The sequence below is a fragment of the Magnolia sinica genome, chromosome 17 (genome assembly GCF_029962835.1).
Source record: "Magnolia sinica isolate HGM2019 chromosome 17, MsV1, whole genome shotgun sequence".
NCBI lineage: Eukaryota > Viridiplantae > Streptophyta > Magnoliopsida > Magnoliales > Magnoliaceae > Magnolia > Magnolia sinica.
The window spans coordinates 71169793-71187021 of record NC_080589.1 but is presented as its reverse complement, the minus strand read 5'-3'; the positions used below and the strand labels follow the sequence as shown (position 1 = coordinate 71187021).

Sequence of the window (17229 nt, the reverse complement as noted above, 5' to 3'; positions counted from 1 at the left end):
TTAGAAGTGGCATAATTTGTGAACCTTGATAGAAACTACTAATGAAGTCTGCTTAGTTCACATGCATGTCCAACCCTGCTCATGTACATAGCAGCACGTGCCAGCATGACTAATATGTGCAAGATCTGGACTTTGCATGATGCCTGCCACACTGTCCAGATCATATGGCCTGTAAATCAGGCCGGTTTACTCCTTATGCGTGCCATAGTATACAAACAATGGGTCTTCAAAAAGTGAAATAGTATAAAAACAATGGGTGGCTAGAAAAAAGAACCATTTAAACCTTACGTTTGTTTGAGATACTATAGTCTACCTTAGCAGTAGAAATGTGGACCATCTAATGGAAAGTCTAATCTTGTAAATATGTGCCATATTGTCACGTGCAATGGTGTGTACATGAACAACACTGTACACGCATGTGGGCTTAGAAAACCTCACCAATAACAACTTGCTGGTGGTTTATTGGTGTCTGACAATTGACAAACAAAGTATTATCTGATGCAGATAGTTATCCAACAAAAATGCTTCTTTTCCATATTATTTGTTTTGTTTTGTTTTGTTTTATTCTATTGTTTGAAATTCTTGTGTAACCTCCAAATCTCGGCATACCTTGATTTTCTTTACAACGGTTTGGATCCCACATCTCTCCTGAAACTGAAACTCTTCCATCCATGCATGGAAGCTTCATGTGGAATTATTTATTCTTCTGAAAATGTTTGTACTACCCACCTTTTATTTTTGAATGACCAAAGGGAGTCTTATAAATGATCACAATATAATCTTACATTGTTAACAGAGTTTGTTCATGCAAATAATCTGATGTCATTAAATTAATTTGTATGGGGTAGTTTGATCAGTTCGAAATCATGCTGCCTAGGCAAGTGGATGCATACTGTTTTACTAAAGATTGATGTTTGGGGATGGATACAACTGGGTTTTTGAAGTGCCCTTAGAACAGATTCAGAATATTCACAGTAGTATTGGTAATTCCATTTATAATTAGGGTTGTTTTTGGACCTTTTGGTCACATCTTTTGGCAGAAGGTACAGTTAAGGTGATCATAACTGGATGCTATTGATTTGATCACAAGAGAATGGGTTATTAAGTGTTTTTGTTGCTGTGCTGAAGGATTGCTTGCCATGGTGTCATTGGTATTCCTTTTCTTTAAGTCATGTGAACAAAATCTGCTGGAAATTTCCCTATACCCAATAAAGTCATCGTTACTGTACCCTTGAAAGTTTTCCTAAAGTTTCATTGAGAAATTCCACCATTTCCCCTATGCTTCCGTAATGTTTCCCTCAGCCAGCTATACATTTTCAGGGATCTACGAGAATATCAGCAATATCGATACATATTTCCGTATCCCCAGCCAGCGATACATGTAACAATACCGATACTATGAACGCCAGATGGGCATATCTCTAAAATCACTGATCAAACAATCCTAACCTTGCAATTGATGACTATGAAATGGATGGTTAAAAATAAAATACGAGTGGTCCAAACTTGAAGGAAAAATTGAGATGGTTAATGATATCTTCTCAGTGAAATTTTTGCTTAGGCTCCATCCATATTTGGGTTGGCAATTTGGACTCTCTGGATTGCCCAATAACCACGCCATGTGTACATTTGAAGAGTCACCACCATTTTTGAAACGGTGCAAGACTAACATGGGACTCTAGTCCTGACTATTCAGGAGGTAGACCTTTTTCAATGGAAGAAAAAGGGTAATGAGTGACGGTGTAGATATCCATCTGCCTTTGGCTATACAATGACAATTTAGATGGAGGGAGGGACTACCTTATTCATTGGGAAAAAAGAAGGGTAATGGAGGTTTTGATATCCGGCTGCGTTTGCTTTGCGATGAATATTTTGAAGCGAGGGATCTTGTTCAGTGGAAGTAAAGGTAATTGAAAGTCTTGATATCCTGCTGCCATTTGCTATGCAATGTCTATTTATGGAGGGTGGGAGAGAGGGAAGGAGGGAGGCGGATGCAAATAGAGAGCCCCAACAAAAATTAGGCTTGGGGATAGAATCACCCTTCTTCAGTTTGCGGATGACACACTCTTGTTCTCAAAAGCAGATGAAATAATGGTAGATAACCTCAGAAAAATCTTGGGCTTCTTTCAAGTAGTATCGGGGTTGAAAAGTAATATTCACTAAAGTGAAATGCTCGGTATAGGGCTTTCTAGCAAAGAGGTATCTTGTTTTGTGAGAATATTTGGGTGTGGTGTGGGATTCTTTCCATCCACCTATTTGGGCTTACCTCTTTGTTGGGGTGCTCCTCCCAAGCACTTGTGGAATCGGGTGGTTGAAAAGTTTTAATGGAGAATGTCAAAATGGAAAAAGACACATTTATCTATGGCTGCTTGCATCACTCTTATTAAGGCAACCCTCTCCAATCGTCCTATCTACTACATGTTTATACAAGTGTCCAAAATCCATTTTAGAGAGATTGGATAAATTGTGAAGGGATTTTCTTTGGCAAGGAGCCGATGACAAATACAAGTTTCATCTTCTCAAGTGGGAAGACATTTGCAAGCCATTACTGGAGGGAGGAGTGGGTATGAGGGATTTGGAAACAATGAACAAGGCATTACTTGGTAAATGGCATTGGAGATTTGGAGTTGGGGACGGGAGACTTTTCTAGGCAAGTTATTGCAACAGAGTATTGAGTGGAAGAGGGAGGTTGGGAGATTAAAAGATCCTCTCATTATCATGTTTCGGGCATTTGGAAAGTTGTTGTTTCAGTGCCTCCTTTGGTCAAATCGAGTTTATCCCTTGCTCTTTGGTCTAGTAATCAAATTCGTTTTTGGGCGGACCATTGGTGTGGTAATGGTCCCCTGGAGATGGAATTCCCCTCATTAGCGAAATTAGCCCCGTGCAAGGACATATTTGTGGCAAATTGTTTTTCCGTTGATGGGGGAGGAGAGGTATGGTGCCCCCCATGCCACAGGTCCTTACTAGATGAGGAGGTGAAAGAGTTTGTCAGACTCTTGGCAAGATTTCAACGGTTCCTTCCTTTCCCAATCTTCCTTGACTGCTTAGTTTGGAGCGCATCCTCATTGGGTATTTTCTCAGTCAAATCTTTTTATAAGAAGATCCGCTCTTCAGGAAACTTGTGTAGGGGAGCCTTCTTCCATGCCTTCTGGTCCTACAATGCTCCCCCAAAAGTGGCTTCTTTTGCTTGGTGGGTGAGCCGGAAGGGCATTCTTACTGTAGATAACCTACATAAAAGGGCCATGGTTCTCCCCAATGTATGCCTTATGTGCATGCATGAGAGATGCATAGTCTATTGATCATCTATTTATTCATTGTAGCTATATTCAACAATTGTGGTCTCAGTTGCTCCTATCTTTGGGTTCAGATTGGGTGATTCCTTCTTCAATATATCTTTTGCTCAAGATGTGGCATGGCATGCAACTTCCTAAGAAGAGTTGGCTGTTTTGACGCTTAAGAATGCTAACTGTTCTATGGAACATTTGGGGGGAGCAAAGTTGATGTAGAACCCAAAGAAATGCAATAAAGAAAAGGAAAGAAGAACTTTGTTGCTATAATTTGGATCAAGAGTACATAGGCTAAATGGGATTAAGAAAACAGATAACTTGGGGACTCACTCACCCAAGGGGTTGGCGAATCACTCACACACCCAAGGGGTTGAGGAGTCACTCACCCAACAATGGATAGCTTGAAGACTCACCCAAGGGGATGGGGAATCACTTACCCAACAAGATAGGAATCACTCCACTCATAAATACAAAGCTTGTAAAAAATCACTCTAGAATGCCGTTTTTTATGGAATAACTACTACATATATAAGTGGAAAACTTGAGTATGATATAGTGCTTTTTGGTGTACTAGCTTTTTGGTGCTCCAGCCTCCAAGGGCTGCATCAATCTCTTCCCTATAAAAAGAACTCGTCCTCGAGTTTGACCTGGTAACTCTTTTCCACATTTTTTTGTCGAGATCCCGTAACTCATCATCGATCTAAGTATCTTCGTATCGGGGCTTGTTCTTCTACCAGACAAGATATTTAGTATAGATATCTTTCCATGTGCTCACGAACCGTTGGTAGAATGTTGCTAGACCATGGAAGCATTGTACTTCGGCAACCGATTTTGGAATCGGCCACTCCACATTTGCTATGGGTTTCTCTTCATCTACTATGATGCCTTGGTATGAGACAATATAGCCCCAAACGACTACACTTTCAACCATGAATGAATATTTTTTGAGGTTGACATATAACTTTTCTTCACATAAAACACATAGCCAGTGGTCTTCTGGTGCTTGAAGAGCGGTCAAAACTTTGTAAATAAAAAGACTTTCACCTTCATTCGGTCCGGTCATTTTATCAAGCATTTCATAAGAATCTTTGGCATAAGTTGGCTCATCATCATTGAATTCCATATGGTCTTCTTTCACTCCACCTTTTGGTTCAGTCATTTCACCAAAAACTTCATCGACATTTCATCATAAATCGGACCATCATCATTAAATTCCATGTGCCATTCGTTTACTCCACCTTCATTTGATTTGGTCATTTTATCAAATACTTCATATGCATCTTCATCATAAATCGACTCATCGTCAACAAATTTCATGCGGTTTTTGTTACCTTCATTCGGTTCGATCATTTCATCAAACACTTCATAGACATCTTTATCATAAATCAGAATACTTGTGGAGGCTTGTGCGGGGAAGTCTTCTCAAAACGTCCTTCATAAGGCATTGTAGATTGTTGTTAGCATGCCTCAATTCTTTAATTTCTTCACGAAGGTGAATATCTTGATTTGAAGCCATAATTTCAACTTGATTTCCTCTTCCCCTTGCCACAAGAAATCAAGCCTGATCCAAGAATCAAACTTGCTGTGATACCACTTGATGTAGAACCTAAAGAAATGCAATAAAGAGAAGGAAAGAGGAACTTTGTTGCTATAATTTGGATTAATAGTCATAAGCCAAATGAGAATAAGAAAAGAAATAGCTTGGGGACTCACTCACCTAAGGGGTTGGGGAATCACTCACACAACGAAGGATAGCTTGGGGACTCACTCACCCAAGGGGTCGGGGAATTACTCACCCAACAACGGATAGCTTGGGGACTCACTCACCTAAGGGGATGGGGACTCGCTCACCCAAGAAGAGAGGAATCACTCTACTCACAAATACAAAGCTTGTAAAAAATAACTCTAGAATGCCATCTCTTATGCAATAACTAATACATATATAAGAGGATAACTTGAGTATGATATAGTGTTTCTTGTTGTACCAGCTTTTCGGTGCACCAAGGGTGGGTCCATAGGAAGAAGGTTTTTTTTTTTGGAAAATTAGGAGGGATGTTAGAGAATGGGCAGCTTCTTTTTGTAGTTCTGAAGATATGGTTGTGCATCCTCTATTCGATTGTAGGTAGTTCCTGTTGTATTGTTTTGGCTTGATTTTCAAGCTCAGATTAATAAAATTATATCATTATCCTTCAAAACACCAAAAAAACAAAAAACAAAAAACAAAAATTAGGCTGCTCCATTCATCAGATGGGCAACACCATTGAAATAAATGGACGGTGTACGGGTGTGGTCTGCCTAATGAGTGGATTGACCTGATTTCCAAAATAGGATCTTCATTGCAGGCCCTAAATTTTGCACGGGTGAGTCAGATATCCCACAATTCAACATGTTAGGAAAAAATAGGGATGCATGTGAAGTTAGCATATAACAGGCTATGGTGATCTACACATGCATATATACATACACAGATACAAATACACACATCGTCAGTCTTTTATATCATCTTCTTTTCTTTTACATTACTCAAATCTTTCATTGCTTTTCTACACTAGTTGAAACCATATATGGTTGGTTTTATCGATGCAGGTATTCGATTGCTGGTTTGAGAGTGGGTCCATGCCTTATGCTTACATCCACTATCCATTTGAGAATGTTGAACTTTTTGAAAATAACTTCCCTGGACACTTTGTAGCCGAGGGGCTTGATCAAACTCGTGGATGGTTTGTTTCTTATCCCATTAATTTTCCCTTTCATTTTTTTTTTTCACTAGTGCCAGTCACTTAAATTTTACATATCTATAGTGTTGATTGTACGGCTTTACTTTCCTTGTATTAATGTTTGTTCATTACTGAATTGTTTGCATTGTGCATGTTTGCCATAATTGTTTGGATGCGTGGAGCTCACCATTTGTCAAGGATGATTAGTTCCAAGAAAGAGAGATTGATGGATAGAGACATCTTGCTTTTCTAAAAGAATCAACTACTGCTTGACACTGATTTAAGAGAGAGCATGAAAAAATCATCTGTATGGACACTGTTGGACAGACTGATTACGCCATAGCTGCATTTGTGGTAGTTGTCTAAAATGATTCTAACCATTATACACCAATTCGCTGTTACAGAGCAGATGCTGAATCATTTCCACTGAAGGTGACTTAGTACCGCAATAGCACTTTGAAGCCAATGTTATTACTTTTCTTTGAACTTCTACTGAAATGCCTCTCTTTAACACCTTCCGTGTGAAGAAAGAAATCTTCAGTGGGCTTAATTGATTCCAAATCCAATTTGAATCCTCAACCGATTCCTGCTTCAAACTCCATTATATTCCGAGCAAGATAAGGTAGTTGCATCAGATGTTATATGTTGTGTGTTGCATCTTTATTAGGATATCAACTTGGGACTGCTAGAGATTTGAGTTGTAGCTGTCATGGTTTGTGGAAGATGCTCAAGTTGTTATTCTTGTGGGCATAACTGCAACTGACATCAAGGGGTTGAAAATACCTTGGCTGTCATTATTACTGAATCAACTTCAGCTATTATCTGAATGTCCACCATGAGTTCCACTGCTTTGTTGAGCAACGAAAGCAAAAGAGGAAGGATTAGCTCCTAGGTGGTGGATAAATGGGCTTCCTGATTATGGAGGGGCTTCTTGATTGTGGAGGGGCCAATGTTCTTCAAAATTGGAAAATGACATGTGGATGTTGACAGATTTAACAAAAGAGTCATATTTGTTCAAAGACCACTGAAGCATAGGGAACTTTATCTGTGTCAGGAACTAGTAGTTGAATGTTTGCCAACGCTTCAGATATAGACTTCAATTTGCCTAAATATTCAGAGATGGCAGAGCTATGCTTCAATGTTTGATGTTGGGACGTGTTGGATTGCATGGGCTATATGGAGCAGGATGTTTCAAGAGAAATACAAGATATTAAATGGCGTCAATGCCAACCACTTGTGCTAACACGCCATTCGTGGTTGGTAGCATTCATCCAACTTGGGAGTATTTGGTCCTTTTTAATCCAAGTATGATATGTCGTATTGGGTTTTGGGGATGTATTGTCAATGGCAGAAAGAAAGAGGAGATGTAGGAATGGGTCCATCAACAGAGACCATGTGATGATAAATTTGGCTTTTCTAAAGAAAGGTAATTAGAACCATCTAATTGGACATACACAAGAGATGAGAATGTTGGGCAAGGAGGAAGAGATGGGTTCTTGGCTTCCTTATGTTAAGGGTGGAAAGTAAATACTCTTTTCCCCCCCCTTAATAAAAAGGTAGGGTAGGTTAGGGTTTCAAAGAAATGGAGCTTCTAATCTTGCAAGTAAAAGGAAGGTGATTTGATAGAAAAAAGAAGGGAAGGAAAATTCCTAATATTTTTTGAGGGTTTTGTTAATATTCCCACCTTTATGGGGACACTAGCAATGTCTACGAGATGCACAATCATCAATCGGGACCAAGGTATTTTGTAACGGTAACAGTGGCTAGAACGTTCACCACTGTTACCATTATGATATGGGTCGTAACGGTTGTTACGGCACTTCTTTTACTTTTTCTTTTCTTTTTTTTTGAAAAAAAAAATCTGTACCAGCCCCACTATGGCCGTTATGGGTCATTTTTTCTGTTTACGGCCATTACAACCCTGTAAGGTGTAACGGTTGCCACTGTTACCATTATGTAACGGCCGTTATGGCACACCTTGATTGGGATGGTTTATCTAGTATAAACCATAGCAGCAAGCTGTGGTGTAAGAATCATGCGGATTAGATGATCCTAACCCTTTGAATGGGGCAAATTTGTTACAACCATCCATTGTTTATGAGCCATTGATCACATGGTTAAGAATCATCAAATTGAAGTGTTATGTTGGAATCATAAGCAATAAAGAGGGATCTATCAAATAGATGTTTCAAGATGATGATTGGACCTATTTTGTTTCTCTACTCAAATCTTGACTGTCCATTGTCCATGCTATTGAACAGATGTTTAGGATCATCCAGTTGGCCCGATTTTTGCACTGTGGCTTGCTCTTAGTCGTATGAATGAATGAACACTTCATATCCATGATTGGGCGTCCTAGATGTCATTTAAATGGTTAGGGGACATTGCTAACTTCCCATGAAGGTGAGCATATTAGCAAAACCCATTTTAAAGTTAAGGGTGGTAGGTAGATAAGGTTCGATGTTAGGATTACGTTTTTTTGGAGTTTATGAGAGGAAGAATAGGGTTCCCTTTTTTCCTTTTCTGTAAAGATGGAAGAGATTGGGAAGAGGAGAATATGAGAAGAACAGAAAGTGGCAAGAAGAGAACCGAAGAGGAAGAAAATGAACCTTGGGGATGAGATTAGTAGGCCATGTGGTTGGTGATTGACAATTGACAAATTGTGATTGCTAAAGGATGGTGGGTATAAGACTGACGAGCCACATGAATGAAAAAAAGAGTTGGATTAGAGGACCTGCTCTGATCCCGTGAGGAAACCTAGAAAGGTTAAACGTTATCTTTAATTGAATGAAATGTAATGAATGTAAAGCAGTATTTATGCTTTTCAAAAAAAATAAAATATAGTACTAGTATAGACTTCTCAGGTCTATCTTGGAAGGTTCTAGAAATCTTCTCAAGCTTATCTAGGGCAGTCAAGGAAATAGAAGCCTATTTAGAATATTTACTGCCTAGGAAGCTTCTAGAATTACAGAATTATGAGAATACCCTCAGACTACACATGAAGTACACAAATATGCTCACAGTACATACTTGATCCATATAATATTAAAGGTTTCATAGGGAATCCAAGCTTGTTACTGACAACATTTTCTAGATTGATTCCACTCTTTTGATATCTCAGATAGGTGTTTTTGTTAAACAAGTACAGGGGCTATCAAATAACTGAAATGACTCACAGAGAACCAAATTCTTGTCATACTTCAAAACAATACCAACTCTGGAAATTCTAAAATCTCCATGTTAACAAAAACTTGATATCTAGATATACTTGTCAAGTCTTAGCATGCTGGTATTGACATGGTATGAAACTGATACTGGTCCTTGATGCTGCATAACTACTAGTACGTATAGTTTTAACTGTATCCTAACTTATTAACTTTCCAATTTATAAATTCCAGATGGCTTGCTCATTGTATTAACATGAATGGGGGACCAATATCATGTACTGTACCTGTAACCATGTCTGGCATCATTGACAGAGAAAGCCAATGGCAATGGATGTTTCACATTTTATGGGGAATTTCTTAAAATACTCTTGGCAATACCTTTTATAAAACCAGCTCTTGAGAATTTTTATGCGTTTATTCTTTATTGGTAGTTTACCTTCTGTTACTTTTGTCATGCTTTCTATACAAGATTTTGAATAATGGTGAGGGTGCATTGGTCAGGCCCAAAAACAATATGATATAGGGCGTGGCAGATCCTTATCATCCGAAAATTTTTAGCCAAAAAATCTTGAAAATTTATTTGGTGGATTATGGTCCATTTGATTGAAATATGACGAAAGATGGCGAAAAATGAAGAAAAGGTGATGGTTTGTCCCTTCTTCCAATTTTTCCTAAAATGGTCCATCCCACTTGGATTTTTCAGATCCAACTAAAATCTTGTGCTTTGATCCCCAAAATAGGCCTAGATCTAATCTGAAATAAGTTTCTAAGCTTCCTTTGCGATTGAAATATAGAAAAAAAAATGAAAAAATAAGAAAGGAAAAAAAACAAATTATGGCCATATCAGCACTTTTTTGGGCTTATTGACCCTGTATTGGTGGACATGCAGCCTCTACTGGAAGATATCGATTATGATACGGCCATATCCCGTATGGTAACTGTTTTCTAAAGAACTATGTTTTTCCAGGACTCACTGATCTATATAAACATGATCCCGAGCATGACAGATTGTTATTCTTTTCCTTTTTATGCAGTTAGGGTTCCTTGGTTTTCCATTTTTTCTTTTAAGTATGGAAGACATTGCAAGGTCCCTGTTTTCAGCATTTAAATGAATGTTAAACTCAGCTTCTCATTATGCTGGGCATTGTCGTGCCATTGCATATTGTTGCAGGTTCTACACGTTAATGGTGTTGTCAACAGCATTATTTGGAAAGCCCGCATTTAAGAACCTCATTTGCAATGGTCTTGTCCTTGCTGAGGATGGAAAGAAGATGAGCAAAAGGCTGAAAAACTATCCTTCACCTATGGAAGTCATAGGTGATTATGGAGCTGTAAGTTGATGTTCTCTAACAATAACGAAGTTGCTTTGTAATCATCTTTTTCTATGATTTTGTGGCACTTCAAAAATGAATCCTTTCATGGGCCTAACTTTCATAGATTGAAATGTGTCTTTTTCATCTACAGCTGATTCCTATTGCACAGAACCTTGTAGAATTTCGATATTTCATATCATGCCAGCAATATTTGACACAATTTTCTAATTTTGCATACCACCTGAGGGGATCTGTATGTACTGTTACCAGTACTATTTGTACTAGTGTTCGTTCAAGTTGAAGATGATTATTTTTAGCAGCTGCATGTATTGCATTGCCCTAGAAGGGCTCTTTCTGCTTGTTGTCTCATTGATCCCCTGCGATTCATAATTCGTTCCTTGGTTGTTGCTAATCCCAAAATTTCCTCCTTTTTTTTCTCCGATTACACAGGATGCATTGCGATTATACCTCATCAATTCGCCGGTTGTACGTGCTGAGCCTTTACGGTTTAAAAAGGACGGAGTGTATGGTGTTGTAAGTTTAATTTCATACCTTTTTTTTTTTTTTTTGGTTTTGTCTTGTGAGATGTAGGTTGCCCCGTCGGCTTTACTAATATAGAATTTTCTGGATTATTTCTATTGTCAATTGGTTTCATAGTCCCCATCCCTATTCATGATCTCTCATTCTGATGTTTATGCAGGTGAAAGACGTCTTTCTTCCATGGTACAATGCATATAGGTTCCTTGTTCAGAATGCAAAGAGGCTTGAGGTTGAGGGATCTGCACCATTTGTACCTACTGACCAAGTCACTCTTCAGACATCATCCAATGTGCTTGACCAGTGGATCAACTCTGCCACTGAGAGTCTTGTTCACTTTGTCCGCCAAGAAATGGATGCATATCGGTTATACACAGTTGTGTTCTTAGCTCTTTTGCTCACTGAACTGTGATATAGACATAGCTTGTGTTACATCATTGGTGCTAATTGTTTATTTCTTACATTTACATAGGTGGTACCATATCTTTTGAAATTTATTGACAACCTTACAAATATATATGTGCGGTTCAACCGTAAGAGGCTAAAGGGTCGCACTGAAGAAGAGGATTGCAGGATAGCGCTTTCATCTCTCTACCATGTATGAAGGTTCTACTTGTTAGCGAACCCTATTTAGGTGGTGAATTTAATAGTTCCAGTTTTTCTTTCTCACTCAGTGTGCAATTCAGTTTGGTGCTTGGGAAGATAATTTACAAATTTAATGCTTGTGTCTGAGCCTTTGGTATGCTATGGTATAGCACGTTTAGAATTGCTTTGCTACTATGCTCAGTTTACTACACATTGTCTATGTACTATTTGTAGCCCAAAACTCCTTGCTGCATCAAAATTTCCATGGAATCAGTTTTGTCCATGAGGTTTGAATTCCCAGCGGAGTCATTTTCATGTGCATGCATTCTTGTGCGTCTAATATAATTTTTTTCATATTCATCTGCTTATTTCTTTACCTCTTCCATGTATGCTATGTAACCTCTACTTGGAAAGACAACTTCTATGATCCTTATACTACGACCACCTACAATGTTTAGACTTCTCTTTTCCCTGTTCTCTTTGAAGAAGTGAAAACTAAAATTTTCTGATGAAGAAAGTTATATAGAAATTCATGAAAGTCCAAAAGGCTGCATAAATCACTGAATGGCTTGACAGCTACCCCACCCACAACCCCCACATTTATTTGAATAAAATGCTTAGCTAATTCCATTTGTTGAACAAAAAAAAATCCTTTCTTCTTCCAATTTTTCTATCTTCCATTCATTCCCATCAGCGGACCCTTCTTCCCATAATTCATTCAATTCTAACAATGAATGATCTGTAATAATTTGCAAATCCGGATTGTTCTCTGATAACACCTGCTCCAATAGAGATTTCTCGATTTCAAAATGTATCGAAGCCTTGGTTAGTAAACAAAGTGGGATTCTATATTTTGGGGATTGGATTTCAGATTCGAATGAACCTCCTAATGTTAGAAAGTAGGGCATGTCCCTTTTATATAATGGATACCATTGACCGAATCTCCTTCAATCCAATATCCTTACTACTACAGCTCAAGGCATGACACCCGTAACCCATTAAATGTCTCTATTAATTACTCCCTGTAAGTGAAAACTGGATGTCATTGAAAAAGTTCTGTATTTTTTATTATGGCAATAAGAGCTCTGGCCTTCGCTTTTCTGCTGCATAAAATGGCAATTAGGCAATTTTATTATCTGATTTTGGACCACAATTTGTTTTAGAGGGAGGGAGTTCCTTAGCATGTTGGTTATTTTCAAAAGTTCATTCTCTGCATAATCCAAATAGAAATTTCACGTATCTTATTTAATGGAATTATCGGTTTTAGGTTCTTTTAACTACGTGCAAGGCAATGGCTCCATTCACGCCATTCTTCACAGAAGTTCTTTATCAAAACTTGCGTAAGGTTTCAAACGGATTGGAGGAAAGCATTCATTATTGCTGTTTTCCTCATGCAGGAGGAAAGGTATTTTCATTAAACTTTTATTATTAAAATTCCATGTATAAAAAGTTGTTCAGGAGCTTCTTTGTAATTAACTTTTATCTTTTATTGTATCAGAGGGAGGAACGCATTGAACAAAGTGTTGCAAGGATGATGACTGTCATTGATCTTGCCCGAAATATTCGGGAGCGTCACAACAAGCCTCTGAAAACACCACTTAGGTATGATTGTAGCTTTCTCTTTGTTGATCTATGTGCTTCTAATTTAGCTATTTCACATGCTCAAATTCCATTTGTTTGAGAAACTGCAGGGAGATGGTTGTAGTTCATCCAGATACAGACTTCCTTGAAGACATCACTGGAAAACTTGGAGAGGTTTGTCATTTAAAAAAAAAAAAAAAAAACTTATTAACTGTATTGGACAACTCACTGTCTTTGTGTATATAATCGTTGCAAGAGACTTCTAGTGCGCTCTAACATTTTTGGCTTTATCATTTTGGGGAAATTGCTTAATTACAGTTTTGGATTGCCCATCCTTTACTAATTGATCTTTTCTTATTGTTGTCTTGGTGGCAAAGAACTCTTCAATATGCAATGCATTCATTCCACCCTTATGACTTTGAACGTTTTCTCTATCTCACATTATGGTGATCTTTTAATGTTTTTCTTCCCATGAAACATTTTTTTCCATCTATATTGTATACATCCATCCTTTGAGTTTACAATCTCCACTGTTTCTATGACTGCTTGTAGTTGTAAAGGAAAGAGAGGAAGGGATTGGTGCTATCTTTTAGTCAGTTTAGGAAGCTATTCATCCTCTAGCAGGCCTTAAGTCAGTTTGAAACCCTAAACCAACCGCTTTGATAGAAGTTTGCATCAAATGTTGTTTGAATACAGTAGAAGTAGAACTAGTTTTACACTTCATTTCTTCATTCTATGGTTAGCTTATCCTTGGTTTGCTTCTTCTTCTTCTTCTTCCACACACACACACACACACACACACACCTGTTGGAAGCTCTTATATAATACATTACTTATGGATATCAATTTGAAATGTAGTATGTGAGGGAGGAGCTAAATATCAGATCAGTGGTTCCATGCAATGATCCTTTGAAGTATGCTTCTTTACGTGCTGAACCTGATTTCAGGTACACATCAGACTCCTATTTCATTCCAGTTACTTAGCAATTAACATGTATTCCTATATAATACTGTTATTTTATAACTCGAATTATCTTCCCCTAGTGTATTAGGTAAACGTCTGGGAAAAGCGATGGGTGCCGTCGCAAAGGAGGTCAAGGCCATGTCTCAGGCTGACATTATAGCATTTGAGAAATCTGGAGAAGTTACCTTAGCCGGTCATTGTTTGAAGTTGACTGATATTAAGGTGCTTCATGTTTTTTCTGGATTAATTAGGCTCTTTCCATTTCCTACACTAGATGCACTTGTGTGTGCGTGGGTGTATGTGTTCACACACATTAAGGTGCTTCACATGTGTTTGTTTGTTAAGGTCTTTCATATGTTTTTGCTGGATTAATGCATCTCTTTCATTTGTTATACTAGTGGCATGTTTGGATACATGGAATCCAAGGCAACAGAAAGGAAAAAAACAATAGTTATCCAATGATTATTTCCATGAAACTACTGAAACACGTATTCCAATTTTGAGTTCTTATTTGGGTACTCGTATTCCTCTCACAATGTTCACCTAGTTTCTTCTGCCAACAATCCAATTTAGAGAAAAGTGTAATGATTGCTTGCTGGAATTCAGCATTTTCTTTGCTATCCAAACAACACAAATCCTCACACTAAAGGAAAATGCTTTTTTCCTTTTCTGCTGTTGGGCATGGAATCCATAGTTTCCAAGGATAACCTAGATTTTGAGTGTAAAAAAGGTGTGGATTAATGCATCTATTTCTATGTTATCCGTGTTGAGTTTGAATGCCTTCCCCTGTTTTCTTACTATTGAAACTGCCTTTTTCACTTGAGTGACCTTCCCTTTCCCAGTTAAAGAAATGGGATGTTGGCCTAGTCTGGACTTCCATCAAGGAGCTGGTCATTCATTAAATTGTATTTCACATTATAAGACCTTACTTCCTAGTTATGTTGAGTGTTAAAAATGATCTTTCACTACTAGATGTTATCTTTCATCTGTGCAAGGATGAATTGTCTTATGGTAAATCCTACAAACATTTTTTTTATAATGGGAAATCCAAAATTGCTTGTTTTGCTCGTTAAAACACTTACTGATCAGAAATTCAAACTAGATTGCAGGCTGCACTACTTTGATAAAGATGCCTTTCTCAAAATATTATTATACTTTCAGGTTGTTCGTGAATTCAGGCGGCCTGATAATGTGATGGAGAAGGACATAGATGCAGCTGGAGATGGTAGAGAAATAGACTTGGCCTTTTGTAAGTATATGTAATTGGAGAAATTTAGAATTTATAAATTGCTCATGTTCAATTCAGGTGACGTGTTGGTGATCTTGGATCTTCGTCCCGACGAGTCACTGTTTGAGGCTGGAGTTGCCCGCGAGGTAGGTCGCAAATATTCTGGTGTTAGTTGCTTTACTTCAAGTTAATCTTAGTTTATTCTATAACTCTCTGAATACTGTGATTATTCTTAAGCCTTTTTTTAAACATTTGATATGTTCATTGTTGCCCCTTCACCATAGGTTGAAGGAAAAATCTGCTTTAAACATTTCGTTTGTCTAAAATCATTCTCTTTTGCCTGCTTGCTAGTAGAGGTGGGCATTGAGTTGAGTCGGACAGGATTGGGTCCAACTTGACTCGATCCGAATTTTTCAAATGACTGACCCAAACTCGATCCGATCTGGGACCGAGTCCGGGTCAGCTGACTCGATCCAATCCGATGCCCTGCTGGCCTAATCCGAACCGAGTCCGACTCGGTCAAAGAAATCGTGTCGGATCAGGTTGGGTATGGTTTGGATCTGTGACCCACTTAACCATACAACCCGAAACAAACGATACTTCCAGATACATTGCCATATGATACGATCTTTATCGCGATATGATATACAATATGATACAATACGATATTTCGATTCTTTGAGAGTTCGTTTTGCGTCCGTTGCAACTCAGCTTTCAACGCGTGTTGCCACCATTGGGCCAGACATATTGAGATTGCACAATGACTTGAACTGTTTATATTCTTTCTACCACAATAACTACGTTGCCATATCATAATATCACTTGCTTGATAACCCTCGCCTTTGATTTCAAGAATTGAATTCCATCCATTAAAAATTTTCTGTAGATTGTTCTTATTTCATCCAAATATACTCATCATATTTTATTATATAAGATCTTATGACATAAATTACACAACATGGACGGTTCAAATCATAATAAAATAATTTTGTGGGCTTCCGGTGGGCAGTGGCACATGATTCAATCTTTAACTCGTGACGGACAGAAAAGGAACTCAGAATGGAGCAGTGGGGCAGAAAACTAAATGACCCTTTTAACCCTGACAAGGTGAATAGTCACAGTACAAAGTACAAGGGTAGAGTAGTCATTTAAAGGAGAAATACGGATGGGTAAGAGATGTCAGAGAGGCAAGGGAGATAAAGCCGGATTTCAAGAGAAAATTACGAAGGAAGTGATAAAGTGAGCGACGGGTGAATAAAAGTTATCTTTGGATGACTCTAAATAAGGAGAGAGAGAGAGAGAGAGAGAGAGAGAGAGAGAGAGAGAGAGAGAGAGAGAGAGGCATTTTCACAAGCAGATTGATCAAGATTTGAAGAAAAGGCCCACATCTTATGCATGCACGTGTGCACAAGAAAATGGCCGTTTCTGAGTGATGCCAGTTTATCTTGGAAGTCGGATCGGAATCCTCTGCCACAACCAAGTTCTAGCCTAGCATGTTGTGTTTGTTACATCCAATATGTCCATCAGGTGAGATCTTGGACACTTGGCCATGGAATAAAAAATCAGCCAGATTCTCTTTATAGGACCCGATCGGATCGGATAAGATCGGTTCGGATTGGCCACTAACCCGAACTCGACTCGTTGTGCGGTCGGATCTGAGTGGGCCTACTCGATCCGACCCGATCTTGGCCTTCACTTCGGGTCGAATCCTGCCCAACTCTGCTTGCTGGCATAAACTTGATCACCTGGTATGTTTATTCTATAGCTAACATTCTCGCAAGCACTCCAAAGACGTCTCTTGTAACTCCCAATTTTTATAATGTTGCAGTTTGTTGACAAAATAAATTGAA

At 38.4% G+C, this 17229-nt stretch overlaps 1 protein-coding gene across 3 annotated transcripts in view; it reads left to right on the top strand.

The window, feature by feature from the left end:
- LOC131230772 (isoleucine--tRNA ligase, cytoplasmic) overlaps positions 1-17229 on the top strand; it is a 62888-nt gene that overhangs the window by 41192 nt on the left and 4467 nt on the right. Inside the window, exons 11-22 of one of the 3 annotated variants that reach the window (XM_058226738.1) lie at positions 5874-6007; positions 10343-10502; positions 10935-11018; positions 11185-11397; positions 11494-11619; positions 12874-13011; positions 13105-13208; positions 13298-13361; positions 14046-14134; positions 14232-14373; positions 15313-15376; positions 15458-15525. In XM_058226738.1, the coding sequence (XP_058082721.1) occupies positions 5874-6007; positions 10343-10502; positions 10935-11018; positions 11185-11397; positions 11494-11619; positions 12874-13011; positions 13105-13208; positions 13298-13361; positions 14046-14134; positions 14232-14373; positions 15313-15376; positions 15458-15525 (1386 nt within the window). Of the gene's footprint in view, positions 1-5873; positions 6008-10342; positions 10503-10934; positions 11019-11184; positions 11398-11493; positions 11620-12873; positions 13012-13104; positions 13209-13297; positions 13362-14045; positions 14135-14231; positions 14446-14584; positions 14670-15312; positions 15377-15457; positions 15526-17229 lie in introns of those variants that run through there. The other 2 variants (XM_058226739.1, XM_058226740.1) reach the window with 2 other exon arrangements.